The following is a 25,371-nucleotide window of genomic DNA, read 5'->3' on the forward strand; positions in this document are numbered from 1 at the left end:
CAGGCATTACCAGTTTGTAGCTCTTCCCTTTGGATTAGCTACAGCCCCAAGAATTTTTACGAAGGTTCTGGGATCGCTTCTGGTGGTCCTAAGACCAAGGGGCATAGCAGTGGCCACTTATTTAGACGACATCCTGATACAGGTGTCAAACTTCCAAATTGCCAAGTCTCATATGGACATAGTTCTGGCATTTCTGAGGTTGCATGGGTGGAAAGTGAACGAGGAAAAGAGTTCTCTATCCCCCCTCACAAGAGTTTCCTTCCTAGGGACTCTGATAGATTCTGTAGAAATGAAGATTTACCTGATGGAGACCAGGTTATCAAAACTTCTAAATTCCTGCTGTGTTCTTTATTCCATTCCTCACCCTTCGGTGGTTCAGTGCATGGAAGTAATTGGCTTAATGGTAGCAGCAATGGACATAGTGCCGTTTGCACGCCTACATCTCAGACCGCTGAAACTCTGCATGCTTAGTCAGTGGAATGGGGATTACACAGATTTGTCCCCTCTACTAAATCTGGATCAAGAGACCATGGATTCTCTTCTCTGGTGGCTATCTCGGGTCAATCTGTCCAAAGGTATGACCTTTCGCAGACCAGATTGGACAATTGTAACGGCAGATGCCAGCCTTCTAGGCTGGGGGGCAGTCTGGAACTCCCTGAAGGCTCAGGGATCGTGGACTCAGGAGGAGACACTCCTTCCTATAAACATTCTGGAACTGAGAGCGATATTCAATGCTCTTCAGGCTTGGCCTCAGCTAGCGACAATGAGGTTCATCAGATTTCAGTCGGACAACATCACGACTTTGGCTTACATCAACCATCAAGGGGGAACAAGGAGTTCCCTGGCGATGTTAGAAGTCTCAAAGATAATTCGCTGGGCAGAGATTCACTCTTGCCACCTATCGGCTATCCATATACCAGATGTAGAGGCGGATTTTCTAAGTCGTCAGAGTGGGAACTCCATCCAGAGGTGTTTGCACAATTGATTCATCGTTAGGGCAAACCAGAACTGGATCTCATGGCGTCTCGCCAGAACGCCAAGCTTCCTTGTTACGGATCCAGGTCCAGGGATCCCAAGGCGAAGCTGATAGATGCTCTAGCAGCGCCTTGGTCCTTAAACCTGGCTTATGTGTTTCCACCGTTTCCTCTGCTCCCTCGTCTGATTGCCAAAATCAAGCAGGAGAGAGCATCGGTGATCTTGATAGTGCCTGCGTGGCCACGCAGGACTTTGTATGCAGATCTGGTGGACATGTCATCCTTTCCACCATGGACTCTGCCTCTAAGACAGGACCTTCTACTTCAGGGTCCGTTCAACCATCCAAATCTAATTTCTCTGAGACTGACTGCCTGGAGATTGAACGCTTGATTTTATCAAAGCGTGGCTTCTCCGAGTAAGTCATTGATACCCTAATTCAGGCACAAAAGCCTGTCACCAGGAAAATCTATCATAAGATATGGCGTAAATATCTTTATTGGTGTGAATCCAAGGGTTACTCATGGAGTAAAGTCAGGATTCCCAGGATATTATCTTTTCTCCAAGAAGGATTGGAAAAAGGATTGTCAGCTAGTTCTTTAAAGGGAAAGATTTCTGCTCTGTCTATTCTTTTTCACAAGCGTCTGGCGGTTGTTCCAGACGTTCAGGCTTTTTGTCAGGCTTTAGTTAGAGCAGCCTCCTGAAAGGATTACAGCTCATTCCTCTAGAGCTGTGGCTTCCACATGGGCCTTTAAAAATGAGGCTTCTGTTGAACAGATTTGCAAGGCGGCGACTTGGTCTTCGCTTCATACTTTTTCAAAATTCTACAAATTTGATACTTTTGCTTCTTCGGAGGCTATTTTTGGGAGAAAGGTTTTACAGGCAGTGGTACGTGCCTTGTCCCTCCCTTCATCCGTGTAATGGATGATCCGTGGACTGGATACACCTTACAAGAGAAAACATAATTTATGCTTACCTGATAAATTTATTTCTCTTGTGGTGTATCCAGTCCACGGCCCGTCCTGTCATTTTAAGGCAGGTATTTTTTAACTTTAAACTACAGTCACCACTGCACCCTATGGTTTCTCCTTTCTCTGCTTGTTTTCGGTCGAATGACTGGATATGGCGGTTAGGGGAGGAGCTATATAGACAGCTCTGCTGTGGGTGTCCTCTTGCAACTTCCTGTTGGGAATGAGAATATCCCACAAGAAATGGATGATCCGTGGACTGGATACACCACAAGAGAAATAAATTTATCAGGTAAGCATAAATTATGTTATATATTCTGTGTGTGTGTATGTATGTATGTATGTATGTATATATACCTGTATGTATGTATATGTATGTGTGTGTGTGTATGTGTTTCTTTGCTTGTTACATTTTCAGCATTTCTAGTCCCTAAAGGTGCTTACAAACTTTGCATGTTTTAAAGAAACCAGTTCATCTGATCCAAAACTACAAGCACCTGAAAAACAGGACCCAACAATTGCAGGAAAAAAGCATTTCCTTTTTGCACTTTTAAGTCTCTCTTTAAAGGACGGGTTAAACCCTTAGATAAAGTCAGCACCAGGGCAGCAAGGCACTACTGTGATCTAGCTGAACATATCTGCTGAGTCAATGACAAGGGATATGTGTGTAGCCGCCATTTACCAGCTAGCTCCTACTAGTGCATATCCTGAGCATATCTACATATGTGTAAACAATTAATGATCAGTTTTAAGTAAATGTAAACACAGCCTTTTTGTTCCACTAAACCTAATTAAATAAATTCCACAACCCCATGATTTCTTGTATTCCAGGTTTAGAGCTCACGTTCTACTCTGGGGTGTATGGGACCTGCATCGGATCTATCAACAACTTTGGGAGTGATGCTAAAAGCCTCATTGGGCTCTCGGGTATATTCATTGGCATCGGAGAAGTTATAGGTTAGTTTCAGAGCTACATACGTTCTATTCCATACAGTCCTTGGCCGCACACTCTAGTGACATGTTAATAACTGTACCAAATTGGCTTCATGTTACATGTTGGCTCCCATTGATTTATGGGCAACAAAACCTTACACTTACAAAAAAATAATAAATACATTTGAATGTTATTATCAGGCTGATATTTTTGAATACATCATTCTATCTAGTGTTTATTTAGTGTTAAATTATTTTACCAATATGAATTCTTGTGATCACAAATACCTAGGGACTCCTATTGCTATATTGGTGAACAGCGACACACCTCTATAAGCACAACGGCATAATGTAGCTTTGGTAAGCACAAGCACTTTATTATTATTATTATTATTATTATTATTATTATTATTCATTTATAAAATAATGCATAATTATTCAGATTAGGATGAATAAAAAAATAATCACTTATTTTGCTGTATTCAAGCCCCTTTAACGAATAAATATAAAACTACTATATGTGTAGAACAGACTAATAGCGTGTAATACATTTATAGAATACACTAATAGTGTGTAATACATTTATACAATAAACTAATAGTGTGTAATACATTTATACAATAAACTAATAGTGTGTAATACATGTATAGAGCAGACTAATAGTGTGTAATACGTTTATAGAATACACTAATAGTGTGTAATACATTTATACAATAAACTAATAGTGTGTAATACATTTATACAATAAACTAATAATATGTAATACATTTATAGAACAGACTAATAGTGTGTGACACATTTATACAAAAAACTAATAGTGTGTAATACATTTATAGAACAGACTAATAGCGTGTAATACATTTATACAATAAACTAATAATGTGTAATACATTTATAGAACAGACTAATAGTGTGTGACACATTTATACAATAAACTAATAGTGTGTAATACATTTATAGAACAGACTAATAGTGTGTAATACATTTATAGAACAAACTAATAGTGTGTAATACATTTATAGAACAGACTAATAGTGTGTAATACATTTATACAATAAACTAATAATGTGTAATACATTTATACAATAAACTAATAGTGTGTAATAAATTTATACAATAAACTAATAGTGTGTAATACATTTATAGAACAGACTAATAGTGTGTGATACATTTATAGAATAAACTAATAGTGTGTAATACATTTTTAGAACAGACTAATAGTGTGTAATACATTTAAAGAACAGACTATTAGTGTGTGATGCATTTATAGAATAAACTAAAATTGTGTAATACATTTATAGAACAGACTAATAGTGTGTGATACATTTATACAATAAACTAATAGTGTGTAATACATTTATACAATAAACTAATAGTGTGTAATACATTTATAGAACAGACTAATAGTGTGTAATACATTTATAGAACAGACTAATAGTGTGTGATACATTTATACAATAAACTAATAGTGTGTAATACATTTATAGAACAGACTAATAGTGTGTAATACATTTATAGAACAGACTAATAGTGTGTAATACATTTATAGAACAGACTAATAGTGTGTGACACATTTATACAATAAACTAATAGTGTGTAATACATTTATAGAACAGACTAATAGTGTGTAATACATTTATAGAACAGACTAATAGTGTGCAATACATTTATAGAACAGACTAATAGTGTGTAATACATTTATAGAACAGACTAATAGTGTGTGACACATTTATACAATAAACTAATAGTGTGTAATACATTTATAGAACAGACTAATAGTGTGTAATACATTTATAGAACAGACTAATAGTGTGTAATACATTTATACAATAAACTAATAGTGTGCAATACATTTATAGAACAGACTAATAGTGTGTCATACATTTATAGAACAGACTAATAGTGTGTGACACATTTATACAATAAACTAATAGTGTGTAATACATTTATAGAACAGACTAATAGTGTGTAATACATTTATAGAACAGACTAATAGTGTGCAATACATTTATAGAACAGACTAATAGTGTGTAATACATTTATAGAACAGATTAATAGTGTGTAATACATTTATACAATAAACTAATAGTGTGTGACACATTTATACAATAAACTAATAGTGTGTAATACATTTATAGAATAAACTAAAAGTGTGTAATACATTTATAGAACAGACTAATAGTGTGTAATACATTTATGGAACAGACTAATAGTGTGTAATACATATATAGAACAGACTAATAGTGTGTAATACATTTATAGAACAAACTAATAGTGTGTAATACATTTATAGAACAGACTAATAGTGTGTAATACATTTATAGAACAGACTAATAGTGTGTAATACATTTATAGAACAGACTAATATTGTGTAATACATTTATACAATAAACTAATAGTGTGTAATACATTTATAGAACAGACTAATAGTGTGTAATACATTTATAGAGCAAACTAATAGTGTGTAATACATTTATACAATAAACTAATAGTGTGTAATACATTTATACAATAAACTAATAGTGTGTAATACATTTATACAATAAACTAATAGTGTGTAATACATTTATACAATAAACTAATAGTGTGTAATAAATTTATACAATAAACTAATAGTGTGTAATACATTTATAGAACAGACTAATAGTGTGTAATACATTTATAGAGCAAACTAATAGTGTGTAATACATTTATACAATAAACTAATAGTGTGTAATACATTTATACAATAAACTAATAGTGTGTAATACATTTATAGAACAGACTAATAGTGTGTAATACATTTATACAATAAACTAATAGTGTGTAATAAATTTATACAATAAACTAATAGTGTGTAATACATTTATAGAACAGACTAATAGTGTGTAATACATTTATAGAATAAACTAATAGTGTGTAATACATTTATAGAATAAACTAATAGTGTGTAATACATTTATAGAACAGACTAATAGTGTGTAATACATTTATAGAATAAACTAATAGTGTGTAATACATTTATAGAACAGACTAATAGTGTGTAATACATTTATAGAACAGACTAATAGTGTCTAATACATTCATAGAATAAACTAATAGTGTGTAATACATTTATAGAACAGACTAATAGTGTGTAATACATTTATAGAATAAACTAATAGTGTGTAATACATTTATAGAACAGACTAATAGTGTGTAATATATTTATAGAATAAACTAATAGTGTGTAATACATTTATAGAACAGACTAATAGTGTGTAATACATTTATACAATAAACTAATAGTGTGTAATACATTTATACAATAAACTAAGTGTGTAATACATTTATAGAATAGACTAATAGTGTGTAATACATTTATAGAACAGACTAATAGTGTGTAATACATTTATAGAACAGACTAATAGTGTGTAATACATTTATACAATAAACTAATAGTGTGTAATACATTTATACAATAAACTAATAGTGTGTAATAAATGTATACAATAAACTAATAGTGTGTAATACATTTATACAATAAACTAATAGTGTGTAATACATTTATAGAACAGACTAATAGTGTGTAATACATTTATAGAACAGACTAATAGTGTGTAATACATTTATAGAACAAACTAATAGTGTGTGATACATTTATAGAACAGACTAATAGTGTGTAATACATTTATAGAACAGACTAATAGTGTGTAATACATTTATAGAACAGACTAATAGTGTGTAATACATTTATAGAACAGACTAATAGTGTGTAATACATTTATAGAACAGACTAATAGTGTGTAATACATTTATAGAACAGACTAATAGTGTGTAATACATTTATAGAACAGACTAATAGTGTGTAATACATTTATAGAACAGACTAATAGTGTGTAATACATTTATAGAACAGACTAATAGTGTGTAATACATTTATAGAACCTGACTAATACGCCTAGATTTAGAGTTCTGCGGCCAAAGAGGTGCGTTAACTATGCATGCTTTTTTCCCCCTGCACCTTTTAAATACCAACAATGGGGCCATTTGAGCTGAAAAAAAACCTAACACCTGCAAAAAAGCAGCGTTTAGCTCCTAACGCAGCCCCATTGTTTCCTAAGGTGAACCTCTGCACCTTATGTTACTTCCTTTCCTCGTGTGTAATACGTTTATAGAACAGACTAATAGTGTGTAATACATTTATTGAATAAACTAATAGTGTGTAATACATTTATAGAACAGACTAATAGTGTGTAATACATTTATTGAATAAACTAATAGTGTGTAATACATTTATAGAACAAACTAATAGTGTGTAATTCATTTATAGAATAAACTAATAGTGTGTAATACATTTATAGAACAAACTAATAGTGTGTAATACATTTATACAATAAACTAATAGTGTGTAATAAATGTATACAATAAACTAATAGTGTGTAATACATTTATACAATAAACTAATAGTGTGTAATACATTTATAGAACAGACTAATAGTGTGTAATACATTTATAGAACAGACTAATAGTGTGTAATACATTTATAGAACAGACTAATAGTGTGTAATACATTTATAGAACAGACTAATAGTGTGTAATACATTTATAGAACAGACTAATAGTGTGTAATACATTTATAGAACAGACTAATAGTGTGTAATACATTTATAGAACAGACTAATAGTGTGTAATACATTTATAGAACAGACTCATAGTGTGTAATACATTTATAGAACAGATTAATAGTGTGTAATACATTAATACAATAAACTAATAGTGTGTAATACATTTATAGAACAAACTAATAGTGTGTAATACATTTATAGAATAAACTAATAGTGTGTAATACATTAATACAATAAACTAATAGTGTGTAATACATTTATACAATAAACTAATAGTGTGAAATACATTTATAGAACAGACTAATAGTGTGTAATACATTTATAGAACAAACTAATAGTGTGTGATACATTTATACAATAAACTAATAGTCTGTGACACATTTATACAATAAACTAATAGCGTGTAATACATTTATAGAACAGACTATTAGTGTGTGACACATTTATACAATAAACTAATAGCGTGTAATACATTTATAGAACAGACTATTAGTGTGTGATACATTTATAGAATAAACTAATAGTGTGTAATAATTTTTTTAGAGCAAACTAATAGTGTGTAATACATTTATAGAACAAACTAATTGTGTGTAATACATTTATAGAACAAACTAATAGTGTGTGATACATTTATACAATAAACTAATAGCGTGTAATACATTTATAGAATAGACTATTAGTGTGTGATACATTTATAGAATAAACTAATAGTGTGTAATACATTTTTTAGAACAGACTAATAGTGTGTAATACATTTATACAATAAACTAATAGTGTGTAATACATTTATAGAACAAACTAATTGTGTGTAATACATTTATAGAACAAACTAATAGTGTGTGATACATTTATACAATAAACTAATAGCGTGTAATACATTTATAGAATAGACTATTAGTGTGTGATACATTTATAGAATAAACTAATAGTGTGTAATACATTTTTTAGAACAGACTAATAGTGTGTAATACATTTATACAATAAACTAATAGTGTGTAATACATTTATAGAACAGACTAATAGTGTGTAATACATTTATAGAACAGACTAATAGTGTGTAATACATTTATACAATAAACTAATAGTGTGTAATACATTTATAGAACAGACTAATAGTGTGTAATACATTTATAGAACAGACTATTAGTTTGTAATGCACGACCATATAATTTTCTTGCAGGTGGGAGTATTTTTGGGCTTCTTGGGAAGAATAGCCGTTTTGGCAGGAACCAAGTAGTTTTCCTGGGGCTGGTTGTTCATCTCCTGGCTTTTTATCTCATATTCCTCAACATACCCAACGATGCTCCAATTGCCTCTCGTGATGGAACATTCAGCCGAGCGTTTATTGATCCCAGGTACCGGTGTTCCGTACATGCAATTTTTGTGTGTCTGTATAATGATGGTAAATGAGCTAATCCTGCTGTCATCTCAATGTTAAACTAATATAAAATAGATTTTCTTTCTAATGACACGGTGAGTCTACGGATCATCATCAATTACGGGTTGGGAATATCACTCCTGACCAGCAGGAGGAGGCAAAGAGCACCACAGCAGAGCTGTTTAGTATCACTTCTCTTCCCACAACCCCCAGTCATTCTCTTTGCCTGCAGTACAAGGAAGAGGTGAAGTTTAGGTGTCTGCTAAGAATTTTCTTCAATCAAGATTTTTTTATTTTAAAGCAGAGTAGGTTTGCTCTGTTCTTTCCTGGGGTCTAGACGTAGCCCACATCAGTCTCTTCAGTAGAGCATTGGTGGCTTTAAAGCAATTGGGAACTTGTGGGGTAGAATCCCCACTGCGCCTCTCAAACAGTTTTGCTGCCCTATTCAGGTACCCTGAGTAAGCTTACTCAGTCTTTCTTTTCTTTCACAGGTAAGCTGTCCTCCTGCCAGAAAGCTGAATGTACAGGTAAGTGTCTTTTGTCTTCTGGGACTAGGAGGCTAGCACTACAGGGCTTAATTTCTCTCTGTACCTTATATGAGACACTACATCCATAATCTAGGATGTCTAATGGCAATGGGCAAGCATTTCATATGTGACATGGAGACTTAGGATTTTCCTCCTTCAGGGAAGGAAGGGGTTAACCTTACATGGTGTCTCATTAAAATCTTTTAGGACCTTACAGTAGGACAGTGTTGTGTGAGGTTACTACATTCCCTCATTCATTATTTGGGCATGTAACAAGGTCCCTCTTTGTTCTGTTTGCTGACTATAACGGTACAATTTTTTTTATTTTGCCTAAAGGAAAAATAACCGGGTAGGTCTGAAAAGGGACTCCTCTGTGTTTTTGCTAGATTCTGTCGGCGGAATGAAGCGCGGTAACTTATAATGTGTGCTTCATTTTCTGGCCGTTTTTTAGTTCCCGCCTCCTCCTTCTCTGAGTCAAGTGTGACACTTAAGCAGAGCGGCGACATCTTAAAAAATGTTAACTGGCTGCTTTCCTCCGTGGCAAGCTGACAGCTTGTAGGATTTAGAGCAGGGGCGCTCAGAGGTTAAAGTAAAATATTGAATGTGAGTGTTCTTTTTACAGCTTGTCTACTTTAGGATTTTAGATAGGTCATCTCCGCCTAGTTCTCGGGGTGAGAACAGCGAGGCGTTCCGGTGGCTGTGTGTTTCTGCCTTGTCAGCCAGCAGCTCAGATATCCTCACGTTTTAGAGTACATTGCCTGCAATCGTTATAGAAAACGTTGCCCTGTCGGAAAGTTTGTTTTCACATTCTATTTATATGGCCATACTGTGGCCTAGATTTAGAGTTGGGCGGTAGCCGTGAAAACCAGCGTTAGAGGCTCCTAACGCTGGTTTTTACCGCCCGCTGGTATTTGGAGTCAGTCAGGAAAGGGTCTAACACTCACTTTCCAGCCGCGACTTTTCCATACCGCAGATCCCCTTACGTCATTTGCGTATCCTATCTTTTCAATGGGATCTTTCTAACGCCGGTATTTAGAGTCATGGCTGAAGTGAGCGTTAGAAATCTAACGACAAAACTCCAGCCGCAGAAAAAAGTCAGTAGTTAAGAGCTTTGTGGGCTAACGCCGGTTTATAAAGCTCTTAACTACTGTGCTCTAAAGTACACTAACACCCATAAACTACCTATGTACCCCTAAACCGAGGTCCCCCCCACATCGCCGCCACTCGATTAATTTTTTTTAACCCCTAATCTGCCGACCGCCACCTACGTTATCCTTATGTACCCCTAATCAGCTGCCCCTAACACCGCCGACCCCTATATTATATTTATTAACCCCTAATCTGCCCCCTCAACGTCGCCTACACTTATTAACCCCTAATCTGCCGAGCGGACTGCACCGCTACTATATTAAAGTTATTAACCCCTAATCCGCCTCACTCCCACCTCAATAACCCTATAATAAATAGTATTAACCCCTAATCTGCCGACCGAATCTCGCCGCTACTGTAATAAATGGATTAACCCCTAAAGCTAAGTCTAACCCTAACACTAACACCCCCCTAAATTAAAATAATTTAAATCTAACGAAATAAATTAACTCTTATTAAATAAATTATTCCTATTTAAAGCTAAATACTTACCTGTAAAATAAACCCTAATATAGCTACAATATAAATTATAATTATATTATAGCTTTTTTAGGATTAATATTTATTTTACAGGTAACTTTGTATTTATTTTAACCAGGTACAATAGCTATTAAATAGTTAAGAACTATTTAATAGCTAAAATAGTTAAAATAATTACAAAATTACCTGTAAAATAAATCCTAACCTAAGTTACAATTAAACATAACACTACACTATCAATAAATAAATAAATTAAATAAACTACCTACAATTATCTACAATTAAACCTAACACTACACTATCAATAAATAAATTAAATACAATTCCTACAAATAAATACAATTAAATAAACTAACTAAAGTACAAAAAATAAAAAAGAACTAAGTTACAAAAAAAATAAAAAATATTTACAAACATTAGAAAAATATTACAACAATTTTAAACTAATTACAAGTACTCTAAGCCCCCTAATAAAATAACAAAGACCCCCAAAATAAAAAAATGCCCTACCCTATTCTAAATTAAAAAAGTTCAAAGCTCTTTTACCTTACCAGCCCTTAAAAGGACCTTTTGCGGGGCATGCCCCAAAGAATTCAGCTCTTTTGCCTGTAAAAAAAAAACATACAATACCCCCCCAACATTACAACCCACGACCCACATACCCCTAATCTAACCCAAACCCCCCTTAAATAAACCTAACACTAAGCCCCTGAAGATCTTCCTACCTTGTCTTCACCTCGCCGGGTATCACACCGATCCGTCCTGGCTCCGATGTCTTGATCCAAGCCCAAGCGGGGGCTAGACATCCATCATCCGGTGGCTGAAGAGGTCCAGAAGAGGCTCCAAAGTCTTCATCCTATCCGGGAAGAAGAGGCGATCCGGACCGGCAACCATCTTGATCCAAGCGGCATCTTCTATCTTCATCCGATGACGACCGGCTCCATCTTGAAGACCTCCACCGCGGACCCATCTTCTTCTTCCGACGACTTCCCGACGAATGACGGCTCCTTTAAGGGACGTCATCAAAGATGGCGTCCCTCAAATTCCGATTGGCTGATAGGATTCTATCAGCCAATCGGAATTAAGGTAGGAAAATTCTGATCAGCCAATCAGATTGAGCTCGCATTCTATTGGCTGATCGGAACAGCCAATAGAATGCGAGCTCAATCTGATTGGCTGATCGGATCAGCCAATCGGATTGAACTTGATTCTGATTGGCTGATTCCATCAGCCAATCAGAATTTTCCTACCTTAATTCCGATTGGCTGATAGAATCCTATCAGCCAATCGGAATTCGAGGGACGCCATCTTGGAAGAAGAAGATGGGTTCGCGGTGGAGGTCGGAAGAAGAAGATGGGTCCGCGGTGGAGGTCTTCAAGATGGAGCCGGTCGTCATCGGATGAAGATAGAAGATGCCGCTTGGATCAAGATAGTTGCCGGTCCGGATCGCCTCTTCTTCCCGGATAGGATGAAGACTTTGGAGCCTCTTCTGGACCTCTTCAGCCGCCAGATGATGGATGTCTAGCCCCCGCTTGGGCTTGGATCAAGACATCGGAGCCAGGACGGATCGGTGTGATACCCGGCGAGGTGAAGACAAGGTAGGAAGATCTTCAGGGGCTTAGTGTTAGGTTTATTTAAGGGGGGTTTGGTTTAGATTAGGGGTATGTGGGCGGTGGGTTGTAATGTTGGGTGGGGGGGGTATTGTATGTTTTTTTTTACAGGCAAAAGAGCTGAATTCTTTGGGGCATGCCCCACAAAAGGTCCTTTTAAGGGCTGGTAAGGTAAAAGAGCTTTGAACTTTTTAAATTTAGAATAGGGTAGGGCATTTTTTTATTTTGGGGGTCTTTGTTATTTTATTAGGGGGCTTAGAGTAGGTGTAATTAGTTTAAAATTGTTGTAATATTTTTCTAATGTTTGTAAATATTTTTTTTTTATTTTTTGTAACTTAGTTCTTTTTTATTTTTTGTACTTGAGTTAGTTTTATTTAATTGTATTTATTTGTAGGTATTGTATTTAATTTATTTATTGATAGTGTAGTGTTAGGTTTAATTGTAGATAATTGTAGGTAGTTTATTTAATTAATTTATTGATAGTGTAGTGTTAGGTTTAATTGTAACTTAGGTTAGGATTTATTTTACAGGTAATTTTGTAATTATTTTAACTAGGTAACTATTAAATAGTTCTTAACTATTTAATAGCTATTGTACCTGGTTAAAATAATTACAAAGTTGCCTGTAAAATAAATATTAATCCTAAAATAGCTACAATATAATTATAATTTATATTGTAGCTATATTAGGGTTTATTTTACAGGTAAGTATTTAGCTTTAAATAGGAATAATTTATTTAATAAGAGTTAAATTTATTTCGTTAGATTTAAATTATATTTAATTTAGGGGGGTGTTAGGGTAAAAGTTAGACTTAGCTTTAGGGGTTAATAAATTTATTAGAGTAGCGGTGAGCTCCTGTCGGCAGATTAGGGGTTAATACTTGAAGTTAGGTTTTGGCAATGTTATGGAGGGCAGATTAGGGGTTAATACTATTTATTATATTGTTATTGAGGCGGGAGTGAGGCGGATTAGGGGTTAATACATTTATTATAGTAGCGCTCAGGTCCGGTCGGCAGATTAGGGGTTAATAAGTGTAGTTAGGTGGAGGCGACGTTGGGGGGCGGCAGATTAGGGGTTAATAAATATAATATAGGGGTCGGCGATGTTAGGGCAGCAGATTAGGGGTACATAGGGATAATGTAGGTGGCGGTGGTGTACGGAGCGGCAGATTAGGGCTTAAATATAATATGCAGCGGTCAGCGATAGCGGGGGCGGCAGATTAGGGGTTAATAAGTGTAAGGTTAGGGGTGTTTAGACTCGGGGTACATGTTAGGGTGTTAGGTGCAGACGTAGGAAGTGTTTCCCCATAGAAAACAATGGGGCTGCGTTAGGAGCTGAACACTGCTTTTTTTGCAGGTGTTAGTTTTTTTTTCAGCTCAAACAGCCCCATTGTTTTCTATGGGGGAATCGTGCACGAGCACGTTTTGAAGCTGGCCGCGTCCGTAAGCACCGCTGGTATCGAGAGTTGAAGTTGCGGTAAATATGCTATACGCTCCTTTTTTGGAGCCTAACGCAGCCCTTCTGTGAACTCTAAATACCAGCGGTATTTAAAAGGTGCGGCCAGAGAAAAGCACGCGTAGCTAACGCACCCCTTTTGCCGCAAAACTCTAAATCGAGGCGTGTGTTTTTAATATTATCTATGTGTCATATTTCTTAAAGTTATATACCACTTTTGTTAGTGGTAGATATTAATTTATTCTTGGAACAGGGTATACTTTTTTTTATATAGGATTATGGCTCATAAGGACAACTTCTGTTCGGCAAACTTTTATGTCCTTTATATTTTTTTGAGGGCAGATTGTTGTTAAATTAAAATATTTTCAGAAATGTATTTTTCTTTGAGCCTTTTCCTCCTCAATACAAAATTTTTAGACAGTTTAATTGGTCTGTGCTTTTTGGTGCTGCATATATTAGCCAGAGCTATGGAATGTACACCTAGTTTATTACAGTCTGAGTCTCATGTCTCCCAGGATGATGCTGTTCAGGCATTGGCACAGCTTTCTCCTTAAACGTCCCAAGCCTCTATGGCGTCACATGCAGAGCCCTGCAGTCATATTCTCAGGACAGAATAGCAGTGTTTCTATTAGCCTCTGCGTGCCCTCGCTGGGCCTGGTATGCAGACTTAGTGGGAAATCCTTCAGGTCTGTCTTAAAAGATAGATCTAGATCAGTCCAAAGTCTTTCTCCCGTTAGTTTTTATCTCAGGGTGCGTGCTTCTGAAGTTATTCCTGGGTGATGTGACCATGATGCCAATCTGCTGGGCTAGTAAGTGGTCTGGGTCTTGTTTAAGGATATGGACTCGGAAGTGTCTGCTCTCCTCTTTAACATCTTGAAGTAGAGAGAGATTGGCTATGCTCTGATGGCTTGGTCTTTTGATTCTTCCTTAGCTTGGTTCTTAGTCGGATATTATCACCTCATTGGTTTATTTCAACCACCAGAGAGGAACTAGGGGTTCCTTGGCCATGTAGGAGGTGATTTGTATTGTTCAGTGGGCGGAAGCTCACGTTTGCTGTCTGTCTTCTACCTTTCAGGGGTGGACAATTGGCTTCTGAACAGACATATTTATTTTATCCCAGGGAGTAGGTCCTCTTCCGGAGGTGTTTTCTAGGTAGAACCTCATATGGGCGGTCCAGTATTGGCTTCTGAGGGCTTTTCGTTAGAATGCCAAGTTTCCAAGGTATGGTTCTTGGTCAAGTGACCGCCCTGATAGATGCTGGCATCTCTTCACTTTAGAGACTGGCCCTGAGGAAGGACCTTCTGAGCAGGGTCCCTTCCTTCATCTTAATATTGTTTCTCTGATGCTGTTTGCTTGGAGTTTGAACGCTTGTTTTTTGTCTAAGCGTAGGTGTTCCGAGTCGGTCATTGCAGGCCAGTTTCTAGAGGTTTTTTCATCAATTATGGCGTACTTGTCTTTTTTTGGTGGGAATTCTGGGGCTTTTCTTGGAGTGGAGTCAGGATTCCTAGATCTTGATCCTGTCTCCAGGTTATCTGGAGAAGGGTTTGGCAGTCAGTACCCTGGATGGTCCGATTCTGCATTGTTTTTTTTGCTACATAAGCTTCTGGCAGACGTGCCAAATGTGATTTTTTTTATTTTATTTATTTTTTGTCAGGCCCTGGTTGAAATCAGGCTTGTGTTTAAGTTGGTTGCTCCACTTTGGAGCCTAACCTTGTTCTTAAGTTTTTGCGGCAGGCTCTGTTTGAGCCTTTTCATTCAATGCATATTGCATTGTTATCTTGGAAGACTATCTTTTCTGCTCAGAGAGTCTAGGAATTGGCAGTGTGATTCGCCTTATCTTTCTTGCCGATGAGGTGATTTTTTTGTACTAACTTTTTCTTCCTCAGTTATTTCGGATAGGAAAATTTTCAGGAAACTGTTGTTCCTTCTCTATGCCCTAGCCCTTGTTCTCATAAGGAATGTCGGTGGTACAACTTGGATGATGTGTGTGCTCTTATTTTCTGTCTACAGACGACTAAGAATTTTGCCAGTCTTCTGTTTGTTTCTCTGGGAATGTTAAGATCCGAAAGCTTATGCTACTTTTCTTTCCCTTGGTGAGAAGTATTATTATATACCAGCCCAATTTTCGATCAATAATTAAATAGTAATCCATGTAGGATGGCCAAATATACACCATAAATACACATAAAATGTAAAGTATGTATAAAACGAAAAACGTAGGACATAATCAACAGAAGTTAGCTATGATTATCTAGCAGTCCCCATCCTTAACATAATCTCCCTAAACTCCCAATAGCAATCTAATTATCGTTATTATATTCCTCTATAACACATGTCAGAAATAGTCAGTTTAGTGCATATATAAAATGCCTTAGTTTTTGTTTATTGTATGGTTAATGTTTAGCGGCTCTGAAAAGGGTGTGTTTTGTTTTACCCAATGGGAGGCATTCTGTGTCTTTTTAAACTCAGAGCAGTGGTCACTAAAACATGCTATGACTACGGCAGACAAGGCCGAAACGCGGTCAGCAGCTGTGACCACTACCCTGAGCTGCAGCTTTGAAAAGTTTCTGTAACCCAAGAGCTGTTGCTTTTTGTTTTAAGCAAATAAAGCATTTTGATTCATTTACAAGTTATCGGGACTCCTGACTCTTTCTCTGTACACTATTATCAACCAGAAAGGAGAAACCGATACTTGCCCTCAAATTGATACACTTTCAAATCCTCCAACCTGTACAATCGGGGCTTACACGGAGAACGGAGCGTCAACAGGAAGGTGACGTCACACGCTCCAGGCAGGCACGCGCAAACCAACGGACCACAGACAGCGAGAAACTCGAGGAGGGGAGCAAGCGGCACGGCCGAATTCCTGCAGCAAGCGGTGATTTGACTCCCCCAGGACCGAGTCTTCCGGCGCTGGTGAATGTGAGTGAGACACTGAGCTGTCGAATATAGAGTTTGCTAAATGTGCACATCAATCTAATTTTCAGCTTTATACTGAACTGTGAAGTGTGGGATTTGAATAGTGGTATACCTGTAATACATGCGGATAGGAGAAAAACAAACTTTGCATATATTTTTCTCGTTTGGGGTCTGGTTACCCAATCTCTCCTAGGCATGTACAGCAGCTGCTAAGAGGTGAAATCTAGGAGCTGAAGTGCTCCAGCCTCGGTGAGGGCAACTTGTATACTTTTGTGGACTTCTGCTTTCTATTGTGATAGATATCCAATAGCAGTTGCAAGCAACAGCACTTGTTAATACTGTTGTGAGAGTTGAAAATAACGGTAAATTTGAGTTACAGAACACAACACTATGACTGATATGGAGGACATTAACGAAATATTTGTGCTTAAAACCTCCCTTCAGGGGAGAGGGACAGACATTGAACTAGATAAGGTTTTCACCACAGATAAATCACAACTGACACTGAGCTCCCTCTTTGATGACATGGAAATTCTATTAAAGAAAGAAATGAAAACAAAATGTGATATCCAGATATTAATGAGGTATCATGAAATGGGGATAGTCCCAAGAGGGCTAAGAGTGAACAAATTCCCCACGTTCATTACAGAAGACAAGGAGTTCATAAGTCGATGGAATGAGACATTAACGGACTGTTCTTTAAAACTCATTTTACTAATTGTGGAATTTAAGTCTGTCTTGTTGAAAGAGATAGTGGTTCAGATTGGGTTAACCCAATCTGAGCTCAACAAAAGGAAAGATTATGATGATTTTTTGAAATTTGATAATATTCTGTCAAATAGTATTATGGAGGCTAAAAAATTGTTATTAGAAATTAAGCATAAAAAATATGTTAGGGATCAAACTGATTATGACTTAAATAGAGTATATATTTGGCATAAGAGAGATAAATCTACCACTAGAAATTTTCAGTCCTATAATAGAGGTTACAGAGGGAGGAGGGGCAGAGGCAGAGGGAGAAGAGGCAGAGGTAGCTATCAATCAGACAATAGAAGAGTGAGGTTCAGTGATAGCGAAGCAGAATCCACAGATGGCTACTCTAGCTCTGAAGGTGACCTTGAATTCACCCAAGACAAAGGCCCACCCCCTGCACAAAACATTACCCCCACTCCTTCCACCTCTCTGGCTACTGGTACACAGGCAGACATGATGGTCAAACCTAAGATAAAATCAATTTTGGTTCAGACACCATCCTTGCACCAAGAGCCAGAGAGAATGAAACTTGACACTAAATATATTTCATCCAATGAGATGAAAGATACAAGTCAAAAAACGAGTAGTGACATTGAGAAGGTTTTTTGCTTGGGCCCAGTTGGTCAGGAGAGGGGGGGCCAAGCACAACAAACAAACAGGACCCCCAAACACCAACACCAAACCAGAGAACCACAGACCCAACCAGGTCCAACAGATACCCCCAGAGGCAACAGAAAAGGGGTTACCACACAAAATATCAATAAGAACAGGTGAAAATGTCATTAATTTATCAAAATATACACTAACAGAGCTTGAAATAAGAGTCCTGGACAAAGGCTTGAATTTTGTCCCTACAGCTGATTTTAATTTGTTTTCAACACTACTAGATGTCAATAGATTTATCAGGACATTAACACTTAAAAAACATTTTAAACAAGATACATTTGAGTTAACAGATACAATTGTTAATCCACCAAATAGAACTGATCTCACTTTTAGTGAAAATTGTGACATAGTAGCCCTTGATGAATTGTATGCACAAGGGACTGTGGGGCAAACTAATAACATTTCCTTACCCAAATTTAAAGGAAACTCTACGTTTTACCCTATACAAAGTAGGGGACATATACTGGAAATTTTCCAAAAAAGGGTTGAAAAGGACCTTACAACACTTGCCACCACAATCAGCTCTCAAAGTAAGAAAAAAGCCAATTTATCTTTGAGAGAAAAAGAGGCCCTGATAGGGCTTCAGAGAAATGAAAATTTGGTCATAAGAGCCGCAGATAAGGGCGGCTCACTCGTAGTGATGGACAGGGATCAGTTCATCAACGAGGCCAAAAGACAGTTGCTAGATGAGAAACAATATTTTCAATTGAGAAAGGACCCCACAGATGAATACAGTTTGGAACTGGAACATCTGTTAGATGAAGGTAGGGAATTAGGACTATTTGATGATGATACCTTCAATTATTTACTAGTAAGATTTCCCATTAGGCCCACCTTCAATCACTTGCCCAAGGTTCATAAACCTGGAGCAGAGGTTCAAGGAAGACCAATCGTTAGTGGGATTGGCTCACTCACAGAAAGACTCTCACAATGGTTGGATGCTATACTCCAACCTTTTGTGGAGAGTCTTCAAAGCCACCTAGCAGACACTAAACATCTGCTCAACCTTCTAGAGCATGAAGGTTGGAACAAAAACAATGTATGGCTAACTATAGATGTTAAATCGCTTTATTCTTCCATACCTCACAAACAAGGGATAAAAGCAGTTAGACATTTCCTGGTAAGATCAGACCAGTTTGAGGACGAACAGATTAGCTATATATTACGGGTTACCAATTTTCTTTTAACCCATAATTATTTCACATTTGATGGCGTATTCTATCTCCAGAGATGTGGGACTGCTATGGGGGCCAAGTTTGCCCCATCCTACGCCAACCTATACATGGGTTGGTGGGAGCAGTCCCACATCTATGGAGATAGAAACCGGCACAGGCCAAATATCACATTTTACAAAAGATTTATTGATGATCTTCTGGTGGTTTGGCAGGGTGACACAACAGAAATCGATCAGTTTGTTGAAGGATTAAATAACAACACCCTAGGATTAGGCTTCACATTTGAATTTAACACCAAAAGCATAAATTACCTAGATGTAACATTGGTTGGGACACCAGACAAAGGGAACGGCAGTATAACAACTAGTGTTTTTAGAAAACCCACAGCAAAGAATACTATCTTGCATGCAAAAAGCAACCATCCAAGTCGAATCTTCAAAGCAATAGCGAAGGGTCAGTTCGTTAGGACTTTCAGGAATTGTTCTACTAAAATCACCTATGAAACTCAAGCCAATGAATTGGTAGACAGATTAGTTTCTCGTAGTTACCCTAAACCTATGGTTACAGCCATAAAAAAGGAGGTGAGCAAAAGAGATAGGACAACTTTGTTAACACAAGACAGTGGGACCAAACGAGTAGGGGAGATACGAAGAGTCACTTTCTTAACAAAATACAGTGACCAATTTGGGGAAGTTTGTGATATTGTTTCTAAACATCTCCCACTACTATTGGCGGATGAGGGCCTTGTCGACACAATGAAACAGGGCTGTCGGTTTGCATTTAAAAGGGGTACTACTATAGGTAATAAGATAGCACCCACACAACTTCGTAATACCAATATTAGAGAACAAAACACTTGGTTAACTACGAGGGGGGTCTTTAGATGCCATTACTATGATTGCATAGCTTGCAAACATCTGCTTCCCGGTAGTGAGTTCAACAGTGCAGTAACAGGTGAACAATTTGCACATGACAGATGTTACAACTGCAGATCCACCTATGTGGTTTATATTTTGACGTGCTCTGAATGTAACCTACAATATGTAGGTATGACCACACGGGAGGTCAGATCAAGGATACGGGAACACGTCAACAACATAAAACAAGGCACACTTACGACACCTCTCATAACACACTTTAGCCAAATGCATAGTAATAGTCCAAAAACTCTCAAATGGACCATTGCAAAACACATCCTACCCCCAAACAGAGGTGGAGATAGGTTGTTTCTCTTGGCAAGAGAGGAGGTCTATTGGATTCTGAAATTAGACACAAGATGGCCCACAGGACTCAATAGCGAATTTGATCTAATCAACTTTTGGAAGTAATGGTGTTAAAATAAACTTGTTGAAAACTAAATTAAATTAAATTAGAGTAAAACAATGTGACTGTTAGTAACAACAGTGTCATAATTAACAACACTGACACTAACATTTTTGATTTTATATTTACTTCAGTTCTGACATAGTTGTCAGTATTGACATCCATTCACTGACATCTCTTATTCTCAGCATACATTATATTTATATTAATACTAGGAAAAACAGATTATCACCTTTATGCAGTGAGCAAATAGTAACCGAGAGCAAAATTTCAAACAATAGATTTAATCAAATTGAAAACTAGAATAACATATTGTATTAAACAAAGTTATTCCTAGATGGGAAATATACCAGCCCAATTTTCGATCAATAATTAAATAGTAATCCATGTAGGATGGCCAAATATACACCATAAATACACATAAAATGTAAAGTATGTATAAAACGAAAAACGTAGGACATAATCAACAGAAGTTAGCTATGATTATCTAGCAGTCCCCATCCTTAACATAATCTCCCTAAACTCCCAATAGCAATCTAATTATCGTTATTATATTCCTCTATAACACATGTCAGAAATAGTCAGTTTAGTGCATATATAAAATGCCTTAGTTTTTGTTTATTGTATGGTTAATGTTTAGCGGCTCTGAAAAGGGTGTGTTTTGTTTTACCCAATGGGAGGCATTCTGTGTCTTTTTAAACTCAGAGCAGTGGTCACTAAAACATGCTATGACTACGGCAGACAAGGCCGAAACGCGTCAGCAGCTGTGACCACTACCCTGAGCTGCAGCTTTGAAAAGTTTCTGTAACCCAAGAGCTGTTGCTTTTTGTTTTAAGCAAATAAAGCATTTTGATTCATTTACAAGTTATCGGGACTCCTGACTCTTTCTCTGTACACGAGAAGTATTATTAGTCTGGTATGAGACTGCTGATCAGAGTTATAGCTCATTCCATTGGGGCTGTCTCTGTTTCTTGGGGTTTTCAAGAATGAACCCTCTTGGGAACAAATTTGCAAGGCTGCAACTTTTTCAAGATTTTATAAATGTAATTCTTTGCCTCAGCCGAGGTTTCTTCTGGGAGAAAGGTTCTTCAGGCAGTGGTGCCTTCTGTTTGTTACCTGTCTTGTCCCTCCCTTATCATCTGTGTCCTCTAGCTTGGGTATTGATTCCCAACAGTAATTGATGATGATCCGTGGACTCACCGTGTCATTAGAAAGCGAAAACTAAATTTATTCTTACCTGATAAATTCATTTCTTGACACGGTGAGTCCACGGCCCGCCCAGTATTTTTCAGACCGTTTTTTGTTGTTTAAACCTCAGGCACCTCTGCACCTTATGTTACTTCCTTTCTCTTTTTTTCCTTTGGTCGAATGACTGAGGGTTGTGGGAAGGGAAGTGATACTTAACAGCTTTGCTGTAGTGCTCTTTGTCTCCTCCTGCTGGCCAGGAGTGATATTCCCAACAGTAATTGATGATGATCCGTGGACTCACCGTGTGAAAGAAATACATTTATCAGGTAAGCATAAATTTCGTTTTTTTTTTCTATTCAGAGCATACAAATGTAAAAACTTTACAATTTTCTTCTGTTATCAAGCTGACTTCATTCTCCTGGTATTGTTAGTTGGAAAGCAGGTAGGTGGATCTGCACAGATCTTAGTTGGAAAGCAGGTAGGTGGATCTGCACAGATCTTAGTTGGAAAGCAGGTAGGTGGATCTGCACAGATCATAGTTGGACATCAGGTAGGTGGATCTGCACAGATCTTAGTTGGAAAGCAGGTAGGTGGATCTGCACAGATCTTAGTTGGAAAGCAGGTAGGTGGATCTGCACAGATCTTAGTTGGAAATCAGGTAGGTGGATCTGCACAGATCTTAGTTGGAAAGCAGGTAGGTGGATCTGCACAGATCTTAGTTGGTAATCAGGTAGGTGGATCTGCACAGATGTTAGTGGGCTGCACTTTCACAAGATGAAATCCAGCTCAGAAAATAGCTGAATTCTGCTGGCGGCTGCCATAATAGGCATTCGTTTGCTGCCGCATTAGATGACTGCACATTGATAATAATTATATTATTAATTATTTACCTGTAAAGGTAATGTTGTCCTGGTAATAGAAGCAAAACACCAGTGTACACAAATTGTCACCTGATTCAGAGGAATAATAGGAAAAATGCTATACCCGAGCTTGTGGTTAAAGCACTTTTCCAACCTGTCCTCAGATCTCCCTAACAGGCCAGATTTTGAGGATAGCACTCTTCTAAACTTAAAGGGACATGAAACACATTTTTTTCTTTCATTATTCAGATAGAGCATGTGATTTTAAATAACTTTATAATTTACGTCTTTAAAAGATTTCCTTTGTAATTTACTTCTAGTATCTAATGTGTTTGTTTTCTTGGTATCTTTTGTTGAAAATTATATCTAGGTAGACTCAGGAGCTGCTGATCATGGCTGCACATATACAGCATGCCTCATGTAATAGTCTCACTCAATGTGTTAAGCTAGCTCCCAGTAGTGCATTGATGCTTCTTCAACAAAGGATACCAAGAGAATTAAGCAAATTAGATAATAGAAGTAAATTGATAGTTGTTTAAAATTGTATTATCTATCTGAATCATGAAAAAAAATTGGAGGTTTTTATGTCTCTTTAAATATTTTTTGGAACAGATTAAAAGGGCATTCATCTAAAAATGCAATTCTAATTAAATATTAAATTATTTTTTGCTTGTTTTTCCACTTTTCCCAGAGATACTGAATGCTTTCATGGAATGCAAAGTGCTAACCCTCCTACGTGCTGCACAGTGATTGCTAGATCAGAGCAACAGATCATTTTATATCTATCGTGATTGAAATAAGATAAACAACTCTTAAAAGGATATTTAAGGGGCGTTTCCCTATGGCAGGAAATTAGACAGCCCTCTGAACCTTTACGGGCGCACGTTAAATAGCCAGCCATTGCAAGTGGCTGGTTAATGCTCCTGCAAGCTTGCGGTTTCACTTTGCGCTTAGCGCAATTACCCAGAGGTTAGACCTCTGTATTTTGAGGGCAATTGGGGAAAATGTAACTTTTTACCAGAGTACAGTTCGTTTACATAGAAAATAAAAATGAGCATTTTTATTTAAAAAAAAAACAAAAAACTGCACAAAGCAGTTATAAGGGGTTAAAGTGAGAGGATGTGGGGCACTAAAGTGCCTTTACATAGAGGCGAATGAGGGACTGTGTTTTTACTCTAAATATATATGTATTTGCTTATATGTTTATGTGTATATACACATATAAACACATGCATACATATTTATTTATTGCTGCCCAAGGCTGCATGATTTGCCCCCTTCGCTAGGTGGTTTGCCGTGTCTGACGGCATGTCCCATTGCGCCACACTTGTAATAAAAGCATACATTTAGGTGTGCTGGTATTACTGAGTGGAGTGCAAATATCATGCTCTTATAAGCACAATATTGCGCTCCACTCATAATCTAATCCTATATATGAGAAAACTTTACAGTACAATGTTTCTTTAACAGAATGGCTACTATTTACCCTGCCCCATGTGCCTGCGGGCTGCGGCTCTCTTTATAGCTGTTCTCTTAACCCTTTAAAGATACGGGTTTCATTTTGATGGGTGCCGCCGTCTTGAAGCTTACGTATTCATTTACAGATCAGTGATGTTGCCGGCTTTATTTAAAGCTGTATTGGGGTTACCACAAACAATACAGATCAGGAGCTTTACATTTTTGCTGTTTTTATTTAGAAGTTACAAAACCTATATAGAAAACAGCTACACAAATAATATAGAGCAATAAAGTCACTGCCAAAAATCTAAAGCTAAATTTCCAAGCATCAAGCACAAAGAGTACAAAAGATATAATTTTTATTGAATCAAGTTCGAAAAATACAGCACATATGGCAAAATAGCAAGTTTAGACATGTATTACATGTTGTATTTTTTAACTTGATTCAAAGTGTGTTTACAGGATGGCGATATAACAACATGATAAATTGTATATAAATATAAAACATTCTGCAATATACTTTAATTATTTATTATGTCCCCTTTTCCTGTAATTTCATTATGAAATTGTGAGCGTTTCAGTTCCTGTTAGAAATAGAAGTGCAGAGCACTGTTATATACCACACGGTCATTGGCTGCACACTCTAGTGATTTATTTATAGCTGTCCCTAATTGGCCACAGCAGAGCAGGTAACCTAAGTTACAACATGGCAGATCCCATTGTTTTATAGACACTAAAACTTTACACTTATTTTGTCAATATTTAAACAACTAATGAAACTTTAAAAAAATACATCTACGTTATTCTCAGACTGATCTTTCCTTTGAATGCTTTATTCTGTCTAACATTTATTTAGTGTTTAGTGTCCCTTTAACTAAAATTTTACAAGGGCAGTGAAGGTACGCTGGGAAGTTTTTTGTTTGAAAATTGTAGTGCTCCCACTTTGTATCGTGCATGCTAACTTGAAGTGC

General features: G+C 36.8%; 1 protein-coding gene across 1 annotated transcript in view; it reads left to right on the forward strand.

Moving 5' to 3' along the window:
* MFSD11 (major facilitator superfamily domain containing 11) overlaps positions 1-25,371 on the forward strand; it is a 143,811-nt gene that overhangs the window by 107,910 nt on the left and 10,530 nt on the right. Inside the window, exons 12-13 of the mRNA XM_053709569.1 lie at positions 2,772-2,897; positions 8,640-8,814. Of these exons, the coding sequence (XP_053565544.1) occupies positions 2,772-2,897; positions 8,640-8,814 (301 nt within the window). The remainder of the gene's footprint in view (positions 1-2,771; positions 2,898-8,639; positions 8,815-25,371) is intronic.

The sequence above is a fragment of the Bombina bombina genome, chromosome 1 (genome assembly GCF_027579735.1).
Source record: "Bombina bombina isolate aBomBom1 chromosome 1, aBomBom1.pri, whole genome shotgun sequence".
NCBI classification, from domain to species: domain Eukaryota; kingdom Metazoa; phylum Chordata; class Amphibia; order Anura; family Bombinatoridae; genus Bombina; species Bombina bombina.